Source organism: Anser cygnoides, chromosome 5, assembly GCF_040182565.1.
Source record: "Anser cygnoides isolate HZ-2024a breed goose chromosome 5, Taihu_goose_T2T_genome, whole genome shotgun sequence".
Classification (NCBI taxonomy): Eukaryota; Metazoa; Chordata; class Aves; order Anseriformes; family Anatidae; genus Anser; species Anser cygnoides.
In genome coordinates this window covers 48,430,510-48,452,504 of record NC_089877.1, presented here as the reverse complement: position 1 = coordinate 48,452,504, position 21,995 = coordinate 48,430,510, and the positions used below count along the sequence as shown (strand labels likewise).

Genomic DNA, 21,995 nt, shown 5'->3' with positions numbered 1-21,995 from the left:
CTTTAAATTAAGGAGCTAAAAAGGTTTTAATCCTTTCTTAGAGGTGTGTGTGTTTTAAATTAATTTACACAAGAATATTGTATAAAGGGTTCCTTATCATACATGGGCCTTTTCCCTTTCAAAATCCACACACATCCCAATCTTAAAAGAATAATCGTGTTAGATCTATGTTCTAAGGAGTACGGTTTCCTAAAAATAAAAAGTTATTCAGTTCATCAACTTGAGTAGTGATCGCAGTAGGTGGGATTTTATAAAAACACCTCTAAGGAACAATTGAGCTGCCACACAATGGATTAAAAACTTAATTTCTATTAAAAGTTTCAGTTTCAGCCCATGTAGAATTTTATTTACTATGCAACTTTAAAAATACTTTGAATTAATAATATGACATTCAAAAATTCTCAACAGTTGTGTTTAAACTGCTAAGACAAGCATTTTTTTTTCTGATAGCTTAGTAAGTTTAGCACTGTCAACTGAAACGATGTAAGTGGAGTAGATCAAAGGACGGAAGTTCCTTATTAATTCTTCCTCTCTAGCAGAAAGTAAAAGCTAATTTAGGTAATGAAAATGACTGATAACTAAGGTTCTGTCATCATTATCTTGTGACAAAATTTTGACAATACGAAGTTCAGTGTGGAAAAAATGAGATTTCCACTAAAGATGCTGCATCTATTCAACAGATAAAGCTTTTGCATTTCACAACACGCTGTGACACCAGTTTGTTAGTGTGTTGCTAACTGTCATCTCCAGACCTCTTTCTAACTTCCCTAAGATCCCCAGCACGTACCTTCATCAGCTGCAACAACCAGACAAATACAAGGGTTTGGAAATAATGAATAGTAAAAAGCAAGATATAAATTCATGTGTGTTTAGGGTTGCTCCCTAAGCCAATACAATCCATAAGCATGAAAAGATTTTTAAAGGATGTTAGAATGCCTTAACATCCCGCATTTCTTAAAGGTCAAGTTGGGAAATCATGCCAATTTATCACTTTTAGTTACAACACAAAGATAAGCGACAAAGTCTTTGCTTGTTATTAGCAGCATTTGTGTAGTTAGGATGATCCAAACAATTATTTAGCAACAGTGCTTACCTGGCAGCACAGGTAACCACCCAGTCACCGTTTCATTCTCAGTCATTAGTAGTTAACTCTGCAAGCTTCTTACTGACATATCCTTTTCCCTCAGTGAAATGAAGATTAAGCTCTCTCAGCAAAAAGGACTGCATGTATTTCTGCTATTTAGTACCACTTCTGCTGAGTCTTTCAAAATACTTTATGGCCTCTGACTCTTATTTTCAAGGCAATAAGGATGCAATTTTAATTTATGTAAGGAAACATGACAAACCATACAAACTGGAATTTATTTCATTCATAAAGTACAACAAGAAATATAAGAACTTCTTTTTGCATCTGTGTTTTTAAATGCATTTCTGGTTACTTTAATTTTAAAACTTAACATTCTGTAAGAAAGTATACTATCAAAAGCATGTTTGAAGACCAGTTAGGAAGTATTCTTAGTCTGTGTTGCTTGACAGATTGTCACACAGGAATATTTTAAAACTTGTTTTTTCTGCAGAAGTCAGAAAAAAATCTTTTAAAATCCTCATTAATCTTAAATTAGGACTTACTTATTAATATATCAGACAAGCACTTGAAAGTTGCATATTGGCAATATCCTGCCACTCTTGTATTCTCAGTTGTATGTAGTTGCAACACGTTCTAGCTTCCTTTTGATAAGTCACGAGTTTTAAGATGACACACGCTACTTAGGACTCTTGAACCTTTTCTGCTACTCTAAGTAGCATAAGTTTTACAACAGGAATTGATGAAGTATAGTTTATCTACTTACAATAAAATCTATGGGACATTAACTCGGGCTAACCTTAATTTATTTTTACATGTTAAAAATATGTCATCAGAGCATAGCAAAGCGCTCTTTTAATCTTTTGATGAGCTGTTGTGTATCAACATGGCCTGGGAACGCTTCCGCTGACTTTTGAGCAGCTGTGTAACTCCTCTGAAGATCTCCAACCTATAAGAAACACACAAACTAGTTTTGGAAATGCAAGCACTACAGTATTTGCATCATATATTCTGTAAAGTACAGTTCTGATACTCACAAATGTTTAAACATAGCTGGTCCTCAGACGCAACAAATAAAACAGACAGTATGCAATTTTTCAGACTCAGGGTTATGTCCCTCTTACTTTAAGGGGTGAGAAGAAAAAGAAGCGTTTGTTGTTTTTTTTTTTTTTCAATGGGAGGGATGCATCAAGACAGTAATTTTATATCTTACCTGACTTCTTGGAGAAAGGACAAAGTACCCTATGCTCAGTGCTCAAAGTTAGGAGGAATAAAAAATGGAAGACTTGGTTTTAAATTCCATAAATGTTGTCTTACAAATATAGAAAGGGGAGAGCCAATCAGGCCTCTGCAAAGGTCACAACTCCATGTGATCTGCAACCTCACAGAGAGGCAGGATAGCACACAGAGCTGATGAGATGTATATTGCTCCTCTGTTGCTTGTAGAAGTATGTTTCCACATTAGGAAAAAGTAAAGTTGGGAGCAAATAGATATCATTTCTTGGAAGAAGGAAGTGTATGTAAGGAGAGCACCTCAGAAAGTGGGTTCAGAAAAAAAAAGAACGCAAAAGTTTGGGACCCCATCTAGAAAAAGCGACAGCTTCCGGATGGAAAGGGAGAAGCAGCGGAAAGTGGCAGTAGGAGACCTTTGTTGCCTGTGTGTCTGCCAACACAGAACTTCAGTACAGCAAGAATTCTCTGGAGGAGAAGAAAACCAGGGTCCTGGCCAGAGAAGTTACGCCTTATAAACCACGACATTACACTGAATCTAAGAACTGCATTATCAGACTGCATAAACAGTTAGTTGACCTTGCCATTTGTCTTCTTCCACAGCCTGTGCAGTTCCTCTGTGCAAAAGCTATATAACAAGCCATTTGCAGACTAGGATTTACTCCTTAATCAGTAAGTATATAATGCAATTATTCCAAGCCATATTCTGTTTCACAATGAAGAGGATATGCTTACAAAGTAATGGGTTGTTCACTCCTCGATGCACGTACTTTAGTATCTGTAGGAGTTGGGCTGCCCACACAACACAGACTCATAACAGAATCTTGAAGGTATAGGCACAAGCCAAGAAATATTCTTCTTCTTGTAAAAATTTTGGGACTTGTACAAGTTTCTCCTTATTAATAGTAATGTCAGACACGCTGTTAATTCGATGTCTGAGACACCCATTATGAAAGAAAATATTAACACACAAAATTCAGTGGTCATAAAGCAGAAGAACAGATACTCCTTTTGAGATTACTAAGGCCATGGGATGAATGATTGGTATTCCATATATATATATATATTATATAATTACTGATAAATCATCTGAAACTGATAAATCATCTGATACTATTTTAGTTCACATTCTGAAAAAGCTGATGACTGTAAAGAGTGTAGATGGAATTATTAATGGACTGTCCATCTTCTGTGCATTTGGAGAACTGCAAAGTTACTATATGGCTAGTTGGCCTCACATTCTCAAAACCAAACATTTGAATGGTACTTTTATACACCTTCTGGGTACTAAAATGTAGCTTCAGTTTTATCTTGAGTTTGTGCACTACATACTCATAGAATCATAGAATCATTCAGGTTGGAAAAGACCTCTAAGATCATCTAGTCCAACCTTTAACCTAGTACTAAAGTCCGCAACTAAACCATGGTACTAAATTTCAAATATACAGGTTTCTTGAAGACCTTCAGGGATGGTGACTCGACCACTTCCCTGGGCAGCCTATTCCAATGCCGTGCAACCCTTCCAGTAAAGACATTTCTCCTGATATCCAACCTAAATATTGTTTTGTCTTAGCTATTTGAAACTCTGAGTAATAACAATAAAAACTCAACTGCCCCACCAAGGCTCAATTTTTAGATTTTAAAATAGGACAGTACATTACCTTTTCTGAGAGTATAGCAAAATTAAAATGGGGCTCATACATATGAGGTGCTAAATATGAAGCAGTCTGCAGCAAAGCTCTTGCCTGTGTAGAGAAAGAAAAAAGATGTAGTGAAATCTGCAAGGGAGGGAGGGTAACAAGAATCTAAAGCAATTTTCATCTTTCTTGTAAGAAATCATTCTGAGTTCTCTTTACTAGGCCTTTGTTAATAATGCCACACTACATATGGGTTACACTACATATAAGTTACACCAACAGTACATCTAGGCATAATACAGTTTAAAAGTAATGAAATGAATAAGACTCTTGATGGAGTCAGAAAGGCCATGTTGGGACCATATTTAATTAGGCAATTCAGCTCTATATACTGAATATAGTCATTTAAAAAAAGGCAGTTAAAGTCCCACTGAATGTATCTATTGTCTCTGACAGCACTGTGTAATAGTGGTTCAGTCTTAAACATCCCCAGAAACCTAAACTTTATCATAAAAATAAAACAGTTTTCACATTCAGCATTTTGAATAAAAGCCTTCAATGCTATTTTCACACTTCCTATTAGCATAAAAACAAAACAAAAAAAAGAACGTGAGATCAAGGTGGTTTATAAGACATCCAGAACCAGGTAAATAATTAATATTATGCTCCTCTGTTATTGTTCCTGCAGCTTTGTTTGTGTGTGGAATTGAAATGGCCAAGTTGTGCTTTCCTCAGTGCTTAGACAGCAGAGCTTTCATCACTGTCTCTTTAGGGATGAAGGGAGAGTTGAAGGGATGGACAGATGTGTGTGTGACCATACATTCTCTCAAATGACCACACATGTTGGTTTGCTCAGCCGAAACTGCCCAGACTTATGAAGAAATACAATAAAATGATCCTTCCATGAAAGAAAGAAAAGAAAAAAAAAAAAAAGACCCTTGGGGCTGAGGTGGACTTTTAAACAAATCACTGAGGGAATATGAAGCTGTAAAACTTGACATTACTCAATACATTAAACATTAAACAGTCTACTTGCTGGATTCAATCTTTTTTATGATCAGCAAAAGAGTAGTGTTAAAAACTAACTAAAAAATTAAGAATCAAAAGGTGCATTCTCATGCCATAAATTTAATAAAAAATTCAGGTCAACTTGTGAACGCTTTCACAAAAAAATTGAGAGTTCTGAAAATACATCAGATCTTTTAACAGTACTGGTATCTACTAACTCTTTGGAAAGGCAGAGCAAAGAATTTAATAAAAATCCCTTAATTTGACAATGTTGAGTAAATGCATGTAATAACATTGTAAAATAAAATAAAAACAAAGATAAGCTAAGTATCTTCGTATTTTTTATTTTCGTATGCATACATTTATTGCTGTGATCCTGAATTTTTATTATTCATGTGATACAAGAAGAAATTTGAAATTTTAAAGCTGAAATATAAAATGGACATAAAACATTTCATTATAATGGAAAAGCTCAGGAATCCTAACTATTATCAGTGACAACCTACATAGAAATTGGATAGAAATTCCACCTGGGTTTTAAATATCAGTAGCATGGCTGAAACCAAACTGAAACCAAAACCGAACTTCATTTGTCACTAAAAACACCCAGTGTTGGGTTCATTTCAATGTTTCCATGACAATTGACAGCCCACCTGAATAAAGTAATCTTCTAAGAATTATTTGCTCTTCAAAAAGATTTTCAAAAAAGTCTTTATATAATATTGTAGCTCTCTGATGTATACATGAAACCATCACAATAGCCTTGCTCCCATTCAGAAAGATTAAAACAGTCCACAGTAGTTTTAACGGACCAATAAACAGATATTAACTTTCATTGCATGTGTATAAAAATTACTGCTTTCAATCCACTGTGCATGTCAATTATATAGCTAATTGCAACACAACACAGCATACTCACATTAGGTAAAATGAACCACCAAAGTTACTGATGTGAAAGTGTTTCACAAGAACTTGCTGCTTTGGGACTAAACTCGAAAGCAGTCTCCTTGTTGAAAAAATCTTTTAAGAGGTGATCTGATTGTTGTTTTCTGTTGCCCAACAAAAGTATATTATCTACATTTTTAATTGAATATATAGTCAAAGTTGTAATTTAAGTGATGATTATAGTGTGATAGGGTTTGTTATAGGCATCAACTTAGAAAAAAAGATCTCAACAACTGCAAAGTCACTGCAAACCTTGTTCATCTTGGATGCATCATTTGGATATGCCTAAGAATAAGCAGTTTAATGGGAGACAGCATGACAATGTGGAGGTTACTCTGAACCATGCAAAAAACTTATCATTTTTTGTGCCTATAGTAGTAATCTTCAAGTACAAACAGGCCAAAGAAAGCATTCTGCTTAGGCTGAGGTTAACACCAACCTGCTCGATGTGACCTTTTTGCATTTCCAGTACAGCCAAGTTATTGTAAGCTTCCGCATAGTCGTTATTGTTGACTAATGTCAGCTTGAAACACTGGTAAGCCAGATTCAAGTCTCCTATCCCCTGAAAGTAAGATTGTATTTTAATTTATGAAAAGATTGGAAACAACATGCATCTGTTTTGTTGTCTTGGTTATCTTTTCATCCATATGTACTACCATGAAATGCAAATTACAATAAAAACATGCTGATCAGAACCATATGTGCTTTCTTCCCAGACCATCTCATTTGCTTCTCATTCTTTACCCAGACAGAATTGTTCCTCTCCAGCACAAATTTACATGCTTTAAGTGAGATTCTTCATATAACTGAATGCTTAGATGGCTAACGTGTCATCTGAAGACCATTCTATACACTACCCCTTTAGCAGGGTAAGAAAAATAGAGACATCTCCAGGGGAAAAGTCATCTTGCTTCTCTGTTTTTAAATGGATTTAAAAAAAAAAAAAAACAAGCACATATAAGCCTACTTATTAGAAGACAAAAACAAAGGGAGATTAATCTCTTTGTATGGAGACATTGTCTCCACGTTAATGTTCTAGTTTTATGACCAACGCTGATACAGCATCAGGTTAAACCTTAAAAGTGAAAAATGCTGAAAAATATATGCATATCAGTTCAAATTTCAGTGTTTTAGGTGGTATAAATTAACGTGTTCATCCTAGCTGATGCACAATCAAGATGAACAGTTGAGTTTCTCTCTGACTTAAATGGCAATCAGCATTTGGACAGAACCCACGCGAGAAAGCTAGCAAAACATTATTTGGTAACTTTATTCTGGACAGATAAACAGAAATCTAACATAACTTCTGGAATAACATCTGCAAAAATGGGCAATGAATGAAAATTAGTGTATGAATTTAACAAATTTGATGACACAATTAAAAAATATCTCTGTTGCTGCCTACAAGACAGAAGACTGGGTATTTTAGTGTATGTTCCATGATGCTCAATAGGCACTTTTTATGACAACAAAATTAATCTATTGCTCCATGTCATATAAATAACAGCTCAGAGAAAAAACATCTTGAATTCAATTTTATGTCAGATTAGCTTGTATTGCAGCAAAGGCCCTCAAGAGTTGGTATGTGTTACAAATTTTCAGAAAGAAAGGAAAGTTAAAGATGGTTAGAAAGGGAGAATCTTTTAGCAGGAGTAAACTACATTCTGTGATGATGTACAGAGCTTTTTTCTTTTCCCCGTCCTCTCTCTGAAGTGCAAATAAACCCTTAATTAAGTCTTTACTATACTTTATCCAATACACTAGCAGGTTTCATATTTCAAAGTAGGACAATGATTCCTTCCTAGATATTTATTTTCCGGTTTCTGTAAAATCATACTTATTCAGAAGGATTGTTAATATTTTTCATACCACAGCCACATGTCCCAAGTTGTACCACACATCTGCTGTCTCTTCCTCATTTTCAGCCAAAAACAGTGCACGTTCAAATGAAGTTAGTGTCATATCATATTGCTGGGCATAGAAGCAACAGAGGCCCAGATTGTTAAAAAGCTGGCAGTTATAGACACCCATCTGCAGGAGCCGCCTAGATTGAAAGAAAATATTTCTTATTTTTTTATATTAATTTCAAATATGAGTTCAATTCTAAATGACAAAATTCTCTCCTCCTTCCTCCCTATACCAAGAGTTTAATAGCCATGTACCTTAACTTTATTTTGAGCTCTCTGACAATTTTGTTACAGTTTTACACTTTGTAGAGGTTTTATGAAGGGCAGTGCAGAGCATTTCTAATTAGTAGAATCAGAGCTGTGCAAAACAGTCTCTGTGTAAATTAAATGACTTCTGGCATTTTGACTGTCATATGACCTGACTTTACTGTCAGACAGAGATGTACGCAGACTTTCTCCATTTCTTCTTTCCAAACCCTTGACCTCAACCAAGCTGTAAATGCTGCAGTTGATTTTCATAACTCTTCAGGCTTCAAATTTTTGCTTGATTCCTGTCCCACAGCACTGCTTTAATCGGTGCTAGTACATCTAGTGTATGAATCTACATTAATCTTACATGTGAAGCATAAGTCAAATTTTGATTCAAATTGATATTGTTTATGTGTCTTTTAGGATGGATGTTTTATAAAAACGCTGTTTATTAACATTAATAGGGAAAATAGGTATGCTAAGAGGGCCAGGGAAGAGATATGATGTCTTCAGCATCACTGAGTTTCTGAACCTAAAGCATAAAAAACCTCAGGTACAACAGAAATGACATGGCAGTGCTTAGACTAACTTCATTTGTTCTTAAACTTACGAACGTGAGTCAGACTCATTAGCAACCTGTCTCAAAATAACAAGCAAGCAGCATCATTTAATACTGTCTTTTTATTTCTTTCAGTAAAACATAGGGGAATCCCAGCTCACATTCAAGTAAGAGGTTTTGTGGTCACAACTGCCTATGAGTACAGGTGGAGTTTTTCAAAAACGACTCCTTTCCAAAGGGCTGAATAGGAAGTCCATTTGCTTCCTGAAAGCAAATGAAGTTGAGAATAAGGCTCAGCATTCTTAAACTGCCTCATGTTGTGAAAGATCATTTCTTGTTTATTAACGGAACTATTTATATATATTTATATACATAATTACATATCTATAATATATACAATTATAAATATATATATTTATTAACTGAACTATTTTGATAATCTGTTGATACAAGCTTCAAGCAGAATGATGACAAATATTTAAAGGAGATGTACTTATCACTGGCAGGGAATATATGTATGTTAGTGAGTTGGTGTGCTAATTTTATGGTTATATTTCTCCAAAAAGCTTGATCAACCTCCCACGTTAGTCTTCCAGTGCTCTTGTTTTGCTATCAGCATTACAAAAATCAACCCTTTGTATTACCCTCCGATGTGTCCAGTTCCCCCTTCCTCCCCACAAGTGTAAAACCTGTAAAAATACCTGTAAAACCGCAGAGCTATCTCAGGCTGGTCTGAATAAAAACGGTTGCTGCCAATGCATGCAATAGCTTCCACGTGAGTATTGTCTTGTTTTAAGACTTCTTTATAGTACTCTGTAGCTGAGGAAATATTGTTCATTTCCTATACAATGGGAAAAAAAACAAATTAATTCTACTTTTTATCACCAATTTCTATATTAAAACTTACTAAAATGTCAATCTATTGAGTGCTTTATCTGTGTCCTGTACAGTACTTAACTGAGATTATGTATGCCCCTGCAGTTCTCTAACTGTTGTTACAATGCATCTAACTGTTGTACAATGCAACATCACTACTTCACAAGCGTCACACACATGGACAAGAAGAAGGCATATTCATTTATCAGTGCCAGCTGTACCTGTCTTAACTCTACGCCATTGGTACAAAAAAAGGTGTTTTTTGTTGTTGTTGTTTTTTGTTTGGTTTTGTTTTTAAGGAAAAAAGATTGGTCATAAGCTTAGTATGTGCAATGGGTATTTGCTATGTTTTGCACAATGCCTTGTGATATATAGTACTGTACAGTTGATTTCCCAGTATGGTAACATACAGAAGATTTATTTCCCCAGTCAATGTCTCAATTTCTTTCAATGCTTTGTAAATCAACTTATGAATTTCTCCGAACATAAATGACAATATAATGGCATACCAAGAATTATTATGTGCCTTTGAAAACAGAAATCATGGATTTACTACCAAAACTTGTACTGGGTAGGATACACCAGTTAAGAGAACTATATTTTATCAAAAAATATGCTTGGATGTATGCTAGTTGGAAGACGAATTAGGGTGGACTCCTTGCTATAAATGTCACTCTGTTTCTGAGAAGTAGAAGTCACCACAGGACTCTGCCCCATATTAGAAGAAAATAAACTAAAATGGTTTAAACACACTTCTGTGGTTAGAGAGGAATAATTTCTACCTATGTGCTGTAGATGTACTGTACTCTTAACCTGACTAAAGAACAAGCTTTTTTTTTTTAACCTATACAGCACATTTAGCCATGAAAATATGTATTTTTTTCCATTAAGTGAAACAGTATTAAAGCAGACCATTTACAAATAACATTTAAAAAAAACAAACAAACAAGTAAGGTCTACAACTCTTCCCATAGCCAAAAGGTAGTGACAGAGAAGAAAAGCTCTGATTAAGATGCCTGATGCGCACATTTCACTTGTGAGTGTATGTAATAAGAACAGCCCCTGTGCTGCAGTACAAATCTTTGCTAATAAAGCTATAATCCTGCACTCAGGTGTCAGTGCAAAAGTATATTCTGTCAAGTATATGCAGCCTTTTATAATTCCTTAAAGGGTTATGCAATGTTATGTATGGTTCGGCAAAATCATATCCATATTTAAAACTGTTTAGCAATTCAGGAAGAAAAGCTTCCAAAAATTATGCAGCTGTTTTGTTCCTTGCTGAAGGACAAAAAGGATTTAATATGAAAATGGATTAATGCTTAGGGGTTAGATGAGAATGATGAGACCAGGAAAGAATGCCAAGTATCAATGTAGACAAAAAAAATTTCATGATATGTTTAAAACATTGGTTTTGGAATAGCATCATTACCAACTTTTAGTGTAGCACAATATTAAGCCCACTGACATGAAAATACACTTTTAAAATGCAAAGTACATGGTTACCAAGCTAAAACGAAATGACTACTTTAAAACTAATCCTACTTAAAATAACATCTACTTCAAAACCAAGAAACACTCACATTCCAACTGTTCTCACTGGCTTAAGAAATCAACAGTGGCTTACAGCACAATAAAGACAGCACTGATCCATCGACTATCTTGCTGTTTAATACTGCCAGCGGGCTGTTGGTGACTTGAGCAATTTCAGTCCGATGAAAAATATATGAACTTGACCAAGCTACGCAGACAATATCTGGACCACTTGACTAAATGTGGTGATGGTTCTGTATGTCTGAACAAGGGTCTCCGTAGTGTGATTAACCATTTAAACAAACAAGCATGCAAGACTCCCCTGACATTACTTTGGTATCTTAGATAATGTTACCTGTTTTGCATTAGTGATACTAGAAATCAGTGTAGTTAATTTTTGATGCCCTTACATTTATATTCAACTATGGGCTCTTTTTCTTGCTTGAGCAGCTAACCTTGGCCATAATTGCATAGTGCACGCATACCTCGTGGATTCTGGCAATTCCACAAAGAAGAGTCACTTCTCCAGGAAATCGTTCTAATCCTTGCTTAAAAAGGTTTAATGCTGTTACAGGCTGGTCCAAGCGCATATACACCTATGCAAATAAAGAGTGTACATAAATTTCAAATGTCTTTATATTCATACTGCTGTTTGACAAGGGAGGTTAAATGGAAGGAATGACACCTCACTTTATGCAGTAAAACGTTAGCAGAGATGGCGAATAATACTAGGAAAATATTGGAGTTAATACTGAAAAAAATCTCTGTAATATAGAGAAAATAGGCTAAATAAGATAATTAAATTTGCATGCATGTCATCTAGACATTATTAATTCATCTGGACATTACTAATAAACTAAAGAAGTTATCTATTATCATATCAAAAATATACTTTAACACTAACGTGAAGGTATTACCTTGAATACTTTCCTGATTAATATATTTTTAAAACTATACATTTGGGCTTGAAAGAACTGGATCTTCTGGTTGATAGTGCTGGAATAACAAAATATTTTACTTAGTTAAATAAGACTGCATTGCACCAGGCACCGACGCTTTCAAGTCTCCTTAGTGCTCTGACAACTTTCCCTGTCCTAAATAATAAAGTCTCTTAGCAGCAAGAAGGCAGTTTGTTCCTCGTGATTTTGGCTTCTTTGTTGATTCTGACATGTGATGTAGATAATTTTGTGTGAGAACTGGAGAGAGGGCATCAATGTGTTGACAGAGACCACCTGTACAGCCGTCTGAGAGTACAACTCTAAAGCCCTCCTGTTGTGGGGTATGCTAACAACAGCTACAGCAAAGGGAAAATCCCCACACACCTACTTTGGGAAACTAGATGACTACAGTGATTAATCTGTCTCCCACTGAGTGGAAAAGTGTTTTGAGTGTTCCTGTTGGTGAAATATTACATTAAATGATAATACTTGATGTAACTGAGAAAGGGAAACAATCTGTGACTGGTATCTTTCTGAAAAAAAAAACAAACAACCAACCTTGTGATGAAATGGAGGAAAAATATCAACGTTAACTGAACACCCAAGAAACCTCCAAATGCATTTTCTGTTTCTGCCCTTAAGCCTCAGGGAGGTTTTTTTATGATGGGGTGGGAGTTGGGACTTGGTAGACTTGGACTGCTCCAATGACATCATCAATTAATATGCTGTAAGTCATCAATCTATTCGTAATGGATTTTATATCTGGGTATCTAAAACAGACTTCAAATCATTTGCTATAGTTTTTCACTTATAAGTTATGCAGCAGCTGCTGATGAATTTAAAGTCTGCATTGAATTTTAAACTTCAAGTAAACATCTCCATTGTGACTGTCACTCCATTCACCTTCCTTTAATCAAGAGTAGAAGTTTCATATTCCTTTAGCAACAGTTTACTACTATGAAATTACTCTTTACAGAGTCAGATGAAAGAGAATAAATGATATTTGGGTATTACTTCTTAATTAGGAAGAACCTTGGCTGATCATTTTACTCCTAATTATCACCAGTGCGAGTGACTTGTATAACAATTCCTAAGTCTGCTTTATAAGCCAGTGCATACTGACATACCTTCAAATAACTTTTTTCTTTTTTGAACTGAGAATTTTAATAAGCTGGGGTTTTTGTTTGCTTGTTTGGTTTATGACCTGATCTAGCTATGAAGCACAGCTATCTTCATATTCTTAGGGCAAAAAAGGTAAAAAATGGAGGTCAGGGAACTCCACAAGTTCTGTTCCTTTTAAAAATCTTTTTATCTTTGTTTATGAAGTATGTTTTCTCTCTATCTGTGGTATAAAAAATCCCATTTCCAGCCCTGCTGGGTCATGAAATATTTTGTAACTCCTCAGCAATATTCTTTTTTTATTTTTTATTTTTCTTTCAATCTTTTATCCTTTCATAAATTACATTTCAAGGGAGAGTTAGCTTTGAGGAAAATATAAAAAAAATGATTCTGATAACTGTTGTTATACAGACTATAACCAGAAAACAAATCGGTACTCTGGTATCAGTCAGTTTACACAGAACTTGATGCACGCCTATTATTTTTTAATGGTTGCTTAACTCAAGACTTTTCTTTTCAGTATTGTCAGATTCAGCTAGAACTCAGTGCCCTACCCTATTGCCTGTCCACCAACAGTCACTAAATCGTGTTGTGTGATGCCATATACTTGAGCCAGCTGGTCTATGGAGTGGGAGGTGGAAGTTCAAATAGGAGCTCCTACTTGTGCTACTGGGGGAGGGAGACTATTGAGGGGGGGAGCACATAGTAAATCACCGTTAATCCAATTACTCTGCCAATTTAATCACTCTGTGTAGCTCATGAATTTTGCAGAGTGACTCCTGCTAGTGACAGAAATCTAAAATGACTAAGCTGAATTGAATAAACTACCTCAAAGTGCTGTACTGAAGACAAGTCTTCAGATATCAATGGTGACAATTTAAATAACTAAAAGTAAACAGCTCAAGGAATGTAAAGGTACAGCAAGTATCATAATATGAATATCTTTTGGATTGACTTGAGTCAGGTGGCTTGAAGGCAGCTGACAGAGCAACTGATTTCATCTCTTTCTAGGATGAGAAGAAGGAAAATGCAGTTTTAGTTTCTCAGGCAACCTCTTTTTGAATATCTTTGAAAATGTTCAGTCTGATACATATCTCTGCAAACAAGTGATTCTGAGGCTTACCTGTACCACTTGTTTTTTTAAAGCTTTTAATGCCTTTATTTTGACAGAACATTCGCTGCTTCAAGGTCTCTGACTGCTTCCTTTAACTCACTTTGTTTTGATTTTGCTTGTGAAACTAGGATTTTGAGCTTCACTCTTCACTTACTGATTTATTGCACTAGTTTCCTAGGGGACCACAGATAGCTATACTTTTCTTCCTACTGAAACTCCAATAATTCTTTAGCTGTGTAATCCTCATTGGAACTTGGACCAAAGAATATACTGAGGTAGCAGAAGGGTTTTTCATGAAATAAGCAAACTCCAAAATCTTTTTTTGAACTATACACTTCAATTTCAACTGTAAGTAGGTATTGTCTCAGGTCCACGTGGAGATCACACGCTATTAAACTCAAGAGCTTATCAAGCTCAATACTCAACTATTCTGGTGTACGAACTTCACTGGAAAAGGCTGGAATTTCACTTCATTCTGAAATAAGCAAATTGGTGACTTACTTTTGCCAAATACAAGATTGTATCAACCATGTCCTGTTGCTTGAGAGCTGACTTGAATTGTTTTTCAGCTTCACGATATAATCCTAACCTAAAGAGACAACAGATAGATGTAGAAGGTTGTTTTCTGGATTTTTTTTAAATAAAAGCTAATTAAGTAATGAAGCAGGGCACACTAAACCAAAGAGAACTGTCCAAAAGCATACTTTAAGGTCATTTATTTGCGTGCATGTGAACAAAACCCATGAATATATTATTATAAAGACAAGCATTTAAAATTATGAAAAAATCAAATTCATTAAATCGTAATTCTACATAAGACAACAATAAGCAACTCTGGTTGTCTAACAGAGTTGCTCCCCGACTGACTGTAAAAAATCTTTTTGACTGACCACATAATTTTAACATTCTTTTAGTATTAACCATTTGTTACTCTTTCTTGAAAACATAAAAACACAACCATAAAAAATCCTGCCAAAAAAAATGGATATCGCTAACATTAGACCGTTTTCAGTCTTTGTTCATCCGTGGTCTCCATATGTTTCCCTGTGAAGACACAGAACTCGGCTTAACATGTTTAAGCTTACCAACAATAGGTTTCTCTTCTCAGTTACTTCTGTAAATAAGTAATCCATGGCTCCACATGAAAACTGCTGCTTTATATATAGTAGTAGAAGCCTCTGCCATTTTGATTAAATTATAGTTTGAAATAACAATAGGACATTGTTAGCTGTTTTCAGATAGGTTTGGAGGGGAAGGTAAGAATTTCTGGGCCTTGTTCGAGTCTCCAGATGGGAATGTGTGCTGGCTGGCCCAACGCTGCTTCTGGTTTTCATCTTCAGGAACAGACATGACAGAGGCCCAGTCCTGTCTCTCTAAGCTACCACATCTCATTGTAATGCTGTTTTTTCTACTTGTTAGGCCTCCCTGCCCAGCCCAAAGTTGCCCCGTTTATCATTTTTTTCCTTCATCGCCCATGATTGCTCATCTACACCTGCTCCCCTCAAGCTTCCATTTTCCTTTCACAACATTTGTCAGTTTGTCTTCTGAACACCACAGAGTCTTTGCCCTGGCTGTTCCCTTACTCTCCCAGTTCCTCGTCAGCAGAAGACACTTTCTCTTAGCCTCATCTCAGAAATGACAAAACCTCTGTTGCTAATATTAAAAATCTTTAATTGTGTGTGGAAAAAAATGCTGTACTGTAAACTACACCACAGCTCAGTCTTAAGCTCATGTAAATCACTTGCTTTCTCTCCGGGGGGGCGGGGGGCATATGGAAAATGAAGCTCACAGAAGTCTGTTTCATCTTAAAAGCACTTGTTTTCAAGTGTTACTGTAGAACAGACTATTTTGCAGTGATACATAAATGCTGCATAAACTACAAAATTAAGAGGATTGTACCGTTTCAGCAATAGCAAAAAGTTACACTTTCCCAAACACAAATTGCTTTTTCTTTTCTTCAGCCAAAGAGCACATATACTTGGTGAAGAAACACAAAACCAAGCCAGAACAAGCCAGCCAAAACAAAGAAACATGGCCAATGGGGAAACAATGCAGTTTTGGATCCTGAAAGTACATGTACCTGCTTGGATGCTTTAGTATCTATAGCTTTATTCATAAAAATCATGAAAGTGATGAATGACCTCGAAGCTCAAAAAAAACCAGTCTAATCTTCTAAAGAACGTCAAATAAAGGTTAAGGATAATGAAGAGTTTTGTTAAGACTGGGCATCTACAAAGAAGTAATAGTTTCAAGACAAGATACAACGTGGAATTATAAAGGGCTAACTGCTTTATAGTATAATCAACCTGTTCACACAAGCATTGCTTATACAATCGTAAAGACTGCAGATGATGTTTCAATTTAAAAAAAAAAAAATCAGTATCTACACTTCTTACATTCATAGGACAAACACTGTAAAAAGTCAAAGGGCAATTTGCCTCGGTACTTGCTTGAATTATAGGAATCTGGGTTGTATCAGAAGGAGGTTTACCTGATGAGGTAGAACTGGCTGCTACAGTCCCATCTAGCCCCTCAGCAACCACTCTGAACTGCTTGCTACAAGCTCTCCTCCCTGCTGCTGCCACTCTTATTCCAGAGAGGAATGTAATTGTGCAAAGTGTTGGGGTCCTCCCAAACAATTTCTATCAGACTCTTGTGTCTTGGGTGCCAGCTCTGATGCCCTGGCATCTTTACAACTGTTTGGTACTCCTTGGGCAATGCATCTCTGGCAGTCAGTAGCTAAAATTAAGATCTCATTTTTTATTATTTCATCAATCTGAAGCCCTCATTTCCAGTTAATTTCTCAAGCCAATATTCTACTGTTCATTTTGTGTTTCTTTTTAAATGGTAGTTCTTTTTGTTTATTTATCGAATTTTCAAAAAAAAAAAAAACTTTAATAAAGATGCAACTAATTTAGTTACTTAAAGGTACTCAATACTGGTGCCTTTACCTCCAGTAGCTGACCATAATCTATTTCCTTGCATTAAAGGAGATTTAACTGTAATCGCAGTCCTCTCCAACTAAATACATACTGAATTATTTTTCACTCTACAGCATTGCACAGTACACACAGTTCAGGTCCTGCACTTCTACTCACTGATCATAGGAAAAATGAACAATGGCTTACCTATAGCAGCACTTCCCAATTTGGACTTTCCACCACCAGTCCTTGAATTGTGCATGCTCGGTGGCAAGGGCTGCCAAATCTAGAGCCTTCCAAAACAAAGCCATCACCTTAACATTAGTGCCTTCAACGTTTATGCAAACAATCTTGTGCAAAGACTTTTGTAAAGAGAAAATTCTGAACAAACAGTCGTGGCAAACTCAAGGAAGGTGCACTGCTTTATGGTTACTCTTTTTACAGTTGAAAAGAAAATGTAATCCTTATAGCTTATAGCAATGAAAGAGAAAATACAAAATTAGTTTGCTTAGACTTACAAATTGTGGCTCCAGAATATACAGAGCATTTGTGTGAGCCAACACACTTTTTCCAAGCCACCCTTCCTTGTTCACTAAAAATTGTTGAAAACAAGTAGAAGTATACTAAAATAAACAAATCAGTTCAGCCAGTCTGAGATACTGAAGAAATTGTCATCTCATTGCTAGTATCAGGCTGCCTCTACTGCTGGGGACTCTCAGATGTGTACAGTGGGAAATACTTCTTCCTTTAAAAGCCTGACATAAAAATTATTCTACAATAGATAGCAAAAATAGATAAATATTCTAAGAAATAGTTAAGAGGGTGGAAGTCTAAAACCTCTTCTATCTGGTATATCAGAAAAGTAGGCATGCTAATCAATGTGCTGCCATTGGCTATTGCAGACACAATCTATGGCTTTTCATGCTTTCACTATAATTTTTAAATTCCTGTTAAAACAAATTGATGTGTTTTCTGTACCAAAACCTATCAAAGAAGCAATTGTTAGTGTTTACTTTTTGAAAATACCAGTTTCTCCCAGAACATATCAGTCATGCTACATGTTACTTCTACTTCAGGGATATCAACATAAATAGTCTTAAAGTCTTTAAAGCAGATTTTTTTATAACAAAGAACTCATTTTCTTTATTTTCATGAACATTTTGCAGACCACAGAAATCAGAAACTTGATGTCTATTGGGAACAGTATAGAAGAGTTCAGTGTGCTGGCCACTCTGTGGCATAGGAATCAATAGTTTCCAGGAAAAAAATCATACGAATACTTGAAATATGTCAAAGAGCCCAATTTAGTGATATCAGCCTCTGGGCTTGATTCCATTTCTTCCTGCTAGCAAAATGAGGCTGCAAGTAATCGACAGGTGTAGATCTGATATAGCACACAAAGTCATCGGAGCTACAACAACTTAAATAAGTTGTTCTATTTTGGCTTTGTGAAAAGAGTTATTTTTTCTATAGCAATTCAGTTTAAGGAGTTGCATTTTGGTGTCCTCAAAAGAAAGAGACAATTAGCAATCCCAGCTTCTGAGACAGGAGAGAAAAAAACAAGGAAGGTTTACAACTCTGAAGTCACTATCTGATCCAGGTGTGTGGTATCCTTGAAATCCTCAGATGACAGAGCTTATCTGGGCTGCCTTTTGTTTCTTAATAACTTTTCAAATAGCACAGCCAGGCCCCTGGACACCACAACTGTCGTGCAGAAAAAGCTTGCTTCAAGATAGAAATTACATTTCCCTTCCAAACACTTTCACCTGAAAGTATATACACAATTTTGTCCCAGTACAGTTCACTGGGAAAATTCTGGAAAACAGCTGAAATTGAAGTATCACTTAACTTTTGTTGTGTTTTCAAATTTGTTTGCATTTTCAAATTTGTAAAGAATGTGTGCATCTGTCAAATACCACACTCGCTTCTAATGGGGCACAAGTAGTCATAGAAAATGAGTAAAGATCCTACTGCAAATTATGTACTTCAGAGATCCTTCCTTAGAGTGCTCTGATGACAAGTATTCAAGGAGAAGGACTGAATTTCAAACAGCCATCCCTTCTGTAGCTATACACTCAGCTTTCTTTCTGGTACCCTAATTATTTATGAAAACTATTTTATGTAAGGCTAACAATTCTGGCTGCTCTTAGAGCGTGGGAACTAAGACTGCTTCAGGCTTTGTAGACTGTAACATCAGCACTTTTGCTGTTAGTGCAGATCCTGAAATCTTACTGGGATGTTATTACTAGCATCAAGAAACAAAACATAACTTAATTTTGAAATTAATTTCTGAAATTAAGTAAATCCTGGTTTTATACTTTTCTGTTAAGGCAATAGAAAAGGAATAGGAACATCCTGTTTCTGATGCTTTACATGCAATACAAATTTTTAATCTAGAAATACTACAAATGTTATCAACATTTCTAAAAAGTGTTTGCCTGAAAAGGCTTTGTGCATATCAGTGTCAGATTTCTGCATGTCAGACTTTCTGCTGGCATTACAACAAACCTTCTGACAATGTGGCCTTTGAAATGTTAGTAACTTGATTAAAACAGACCTTTAAAAGTCAAAGCCTTCACTGTGCCATGTCAATACCAACTGCTAGCATATTTAAAGATCAGTTTGGTGCAAGATTTTTTTTAATTGTACAGTTTAGGTACAAAGCAATGTTCAATGTGCAGAGCAAGTTAATTGAAAAACAACCAAAACTAACAGTAATAAGTGTCCCAACTCTTCTGCACTCCCTTGACTGTCACTGTCCATGACTGTTCCAACTGTCCTGCATCACCTCCCTCGCCCTGCTGGCCACCCCTCTGTTGATGCAGCCCAGGTTGCAGCTGGCCTTCTGGGCTGCAAGCATGCACTGCTGGCTCGTGTCGAGCTTTCCGTCCACCAAAACTCCAAGTCTCTCTCGGCAGGGCTGCTCTCAATGTGTCCTGCTCCCAGTCTATATCCCATCTGGGATTGCCCTGACCCAAGTGCAGCACCTTGCACTTGGACTTGTTGAATTTGTGAGGTTCCCGTGGGCCTACTTCTCAAGCTTGTGCATATTTGTGCAAAAAAAACCTACAGTAATAATAAAAATGTTCTTTCACAAAGAATTTATCAAACCTGTATTTAGCATGATTGTGAGCTGTTTTTATTTATTTTTATTATTACTCTCCTTAGCTAAACTGTGCTATAAATTAAGACTTCCAAATCATCTACCATCTATAACTCAGTATGTGTAAAACAGCTTGTAGGGCTGTGGTAATTTACTATGGTTTTGCAAAATCAAATTCTCCCAGCAATTGTTATTGACTAAATTCTTGTTTGTAGACAAACTGACATTGGATAGTTTATAAAACAGCTGAATAAATGACATCAGCCAATTTATTTTGGTGAATGTCTTCTGGACTTCGATAGTTTGTAAATCTAACATAATTCCATTATAAATAGATTTCTATCAGAGAATATAAAGGTCAGAGTATTACAAAGAACTACGGGAATATCACGGGTCATGATTTCTTGACCCAAGTATATATTGTACATTCTTTGCTCTTTCTCAAGACAAAGTGTGTTGTCATCATTACCCACCTAGGAATAATGGCAGAATACAATGTCACAGCCTACTGCTGAAATAAGTAGAAGCTGAACTATTTCTGGACAAGTCTTTTACACTGCTCTGCTCTTATAGCACATAGCCCGTTAAACAGCATTTAGAAATACTCAAGGAACATAGAAAGTCAGTTATTAAGTGTATGCCTTCAAAAGAGAACAAGTCAAGAACAATAATGGATAGGGTAATAGGAATTTCTTCAGAGAAGTGTTTAATTTTTCATTAAGTAAGATGAAAGAATTTTGAATGCATTTTCAAATGCTGAATAAGCTCAGTGCTTCTCTCTTCTTCTTCTGTCTCCAAGTTCATGATAATTGATAGATTATAGATATATTTACTTTTAATTTGAACTGAGTTCCTAGCATTGTTTGTGCAGCTGAATGCATACTGATTAATGATATTCCTCAACTGAAATTGCTAAGGCTTTTTTTTTTTTTTTCTTTCTATAGACTGGCTGAATACTAAACAGAAGCAAAATAATAAAACTGCCTTTGCTTTTTAAATAATAATGCAGACGAGAACAGTACAGACTGCTGCGGATCTGCACATTGACAAAGGAAAATAACCTCACTACTACTTTTGTGTTTTATTTATGAAACTGCAGGAACTGGTCTTCCAATTCTACCCATGAAGAAAGTCTGCAAGTAGAGACTTTTCCATCTACACAGTCACTTTAAGTCAATTTCCCAGGCTTTGATCTAATAACTTCCAAGCTCTTTCATCTCATCTTGTGCAGAAAAGTGTTTCGTACAAAGACGGAAGAGATGTCACAGAATGTTGGATGATCAAGAGAGATCCAGATCAACTTTTAAACTGTTAACATCTCTGCTGAATCCAAATCAACTGAAATCTTTTCAGGGAGAAGGAAGAAAATGAATCAGTGAAATGCCTTTGGTTGGAAAGGTGAATACACAGGTTTGACACAACCAAGTTTAAGCAAAAAATTTTTTTATTTTTTTTCTTTAAGAAAAATTAATGCAGATGAGATTCAAAAGGAAGGAAGGACAGTTTGGAGAACAGAAATATATTGAAAATGGAGGAAAAGAGGAATAAATGCAAGCAAGAGAAAACAAACTGAAGAGTCACAAAAAACACTCTTCAGAGAAACACATTACAATATAAAGGCACATTGCACTGCGAACTGTGATTTATTTTTTTTTTACAGGATGCTACCTTTAACGAAAAATGTAGATCTCCCTCTCATTACTCAATAAACGGTGGTGACTAAGCTTTTCAGAAGCTAACATTTCTTTGCTTAGAGATTTATCCAGGTGACCAGG

General features: G+C 35.7%; 1 protein-coding gene across 2 annotated transcripts in view; it reads right to left on the bottom strand.

Moving 5' to 3' along the window:
• Positions 1-1,343: 1,343 nt before the first annotated feature.
• The window catches only part of TTC8 (tetratricopeptide repeat domain 8), a 42,885-nt gene continuing 22,233 nt past the window's right edge, over positions 1,344-21,995 (bottom strand). For both annotated transcript variants that reach the window (XM_048070441.2, XM_048070440.2), the window contains 8 exons: positions 17,325-17,410; positions 14,698-14,785; positions 11,511-11,621; positions 9,321-9,460; positions 7,774-7,948; positions 6,344-6,466; positions 3,976-4,059; positions 1,344-2,033 (listed from right to left, as the gene is read on the bottom strand). In XM_048070441.2, the coding sequence (XP_047926398.2) occupies positions 1,917-2,033; positions 3,976-4,059; positions 6,344-6,466; positions 7,774-7,948; positions 9,321-9,460; positions 11,511-11,621; positions 14,698-14,785; positions 17,325-17,410 (924 nt within the window). In that variant the 3' untranslated portion in view covers positions 1,344-1,916. The remainder of the gene's footprint in view (positions 2,034-3,975; positions 4,060-6,343; positions 6,467-7,773; positions 7,949-9,320; positions 9,461-11,510; positions 11,622-14,697; positions 14,786-17,324; positions 17,411-21,995) is intronic.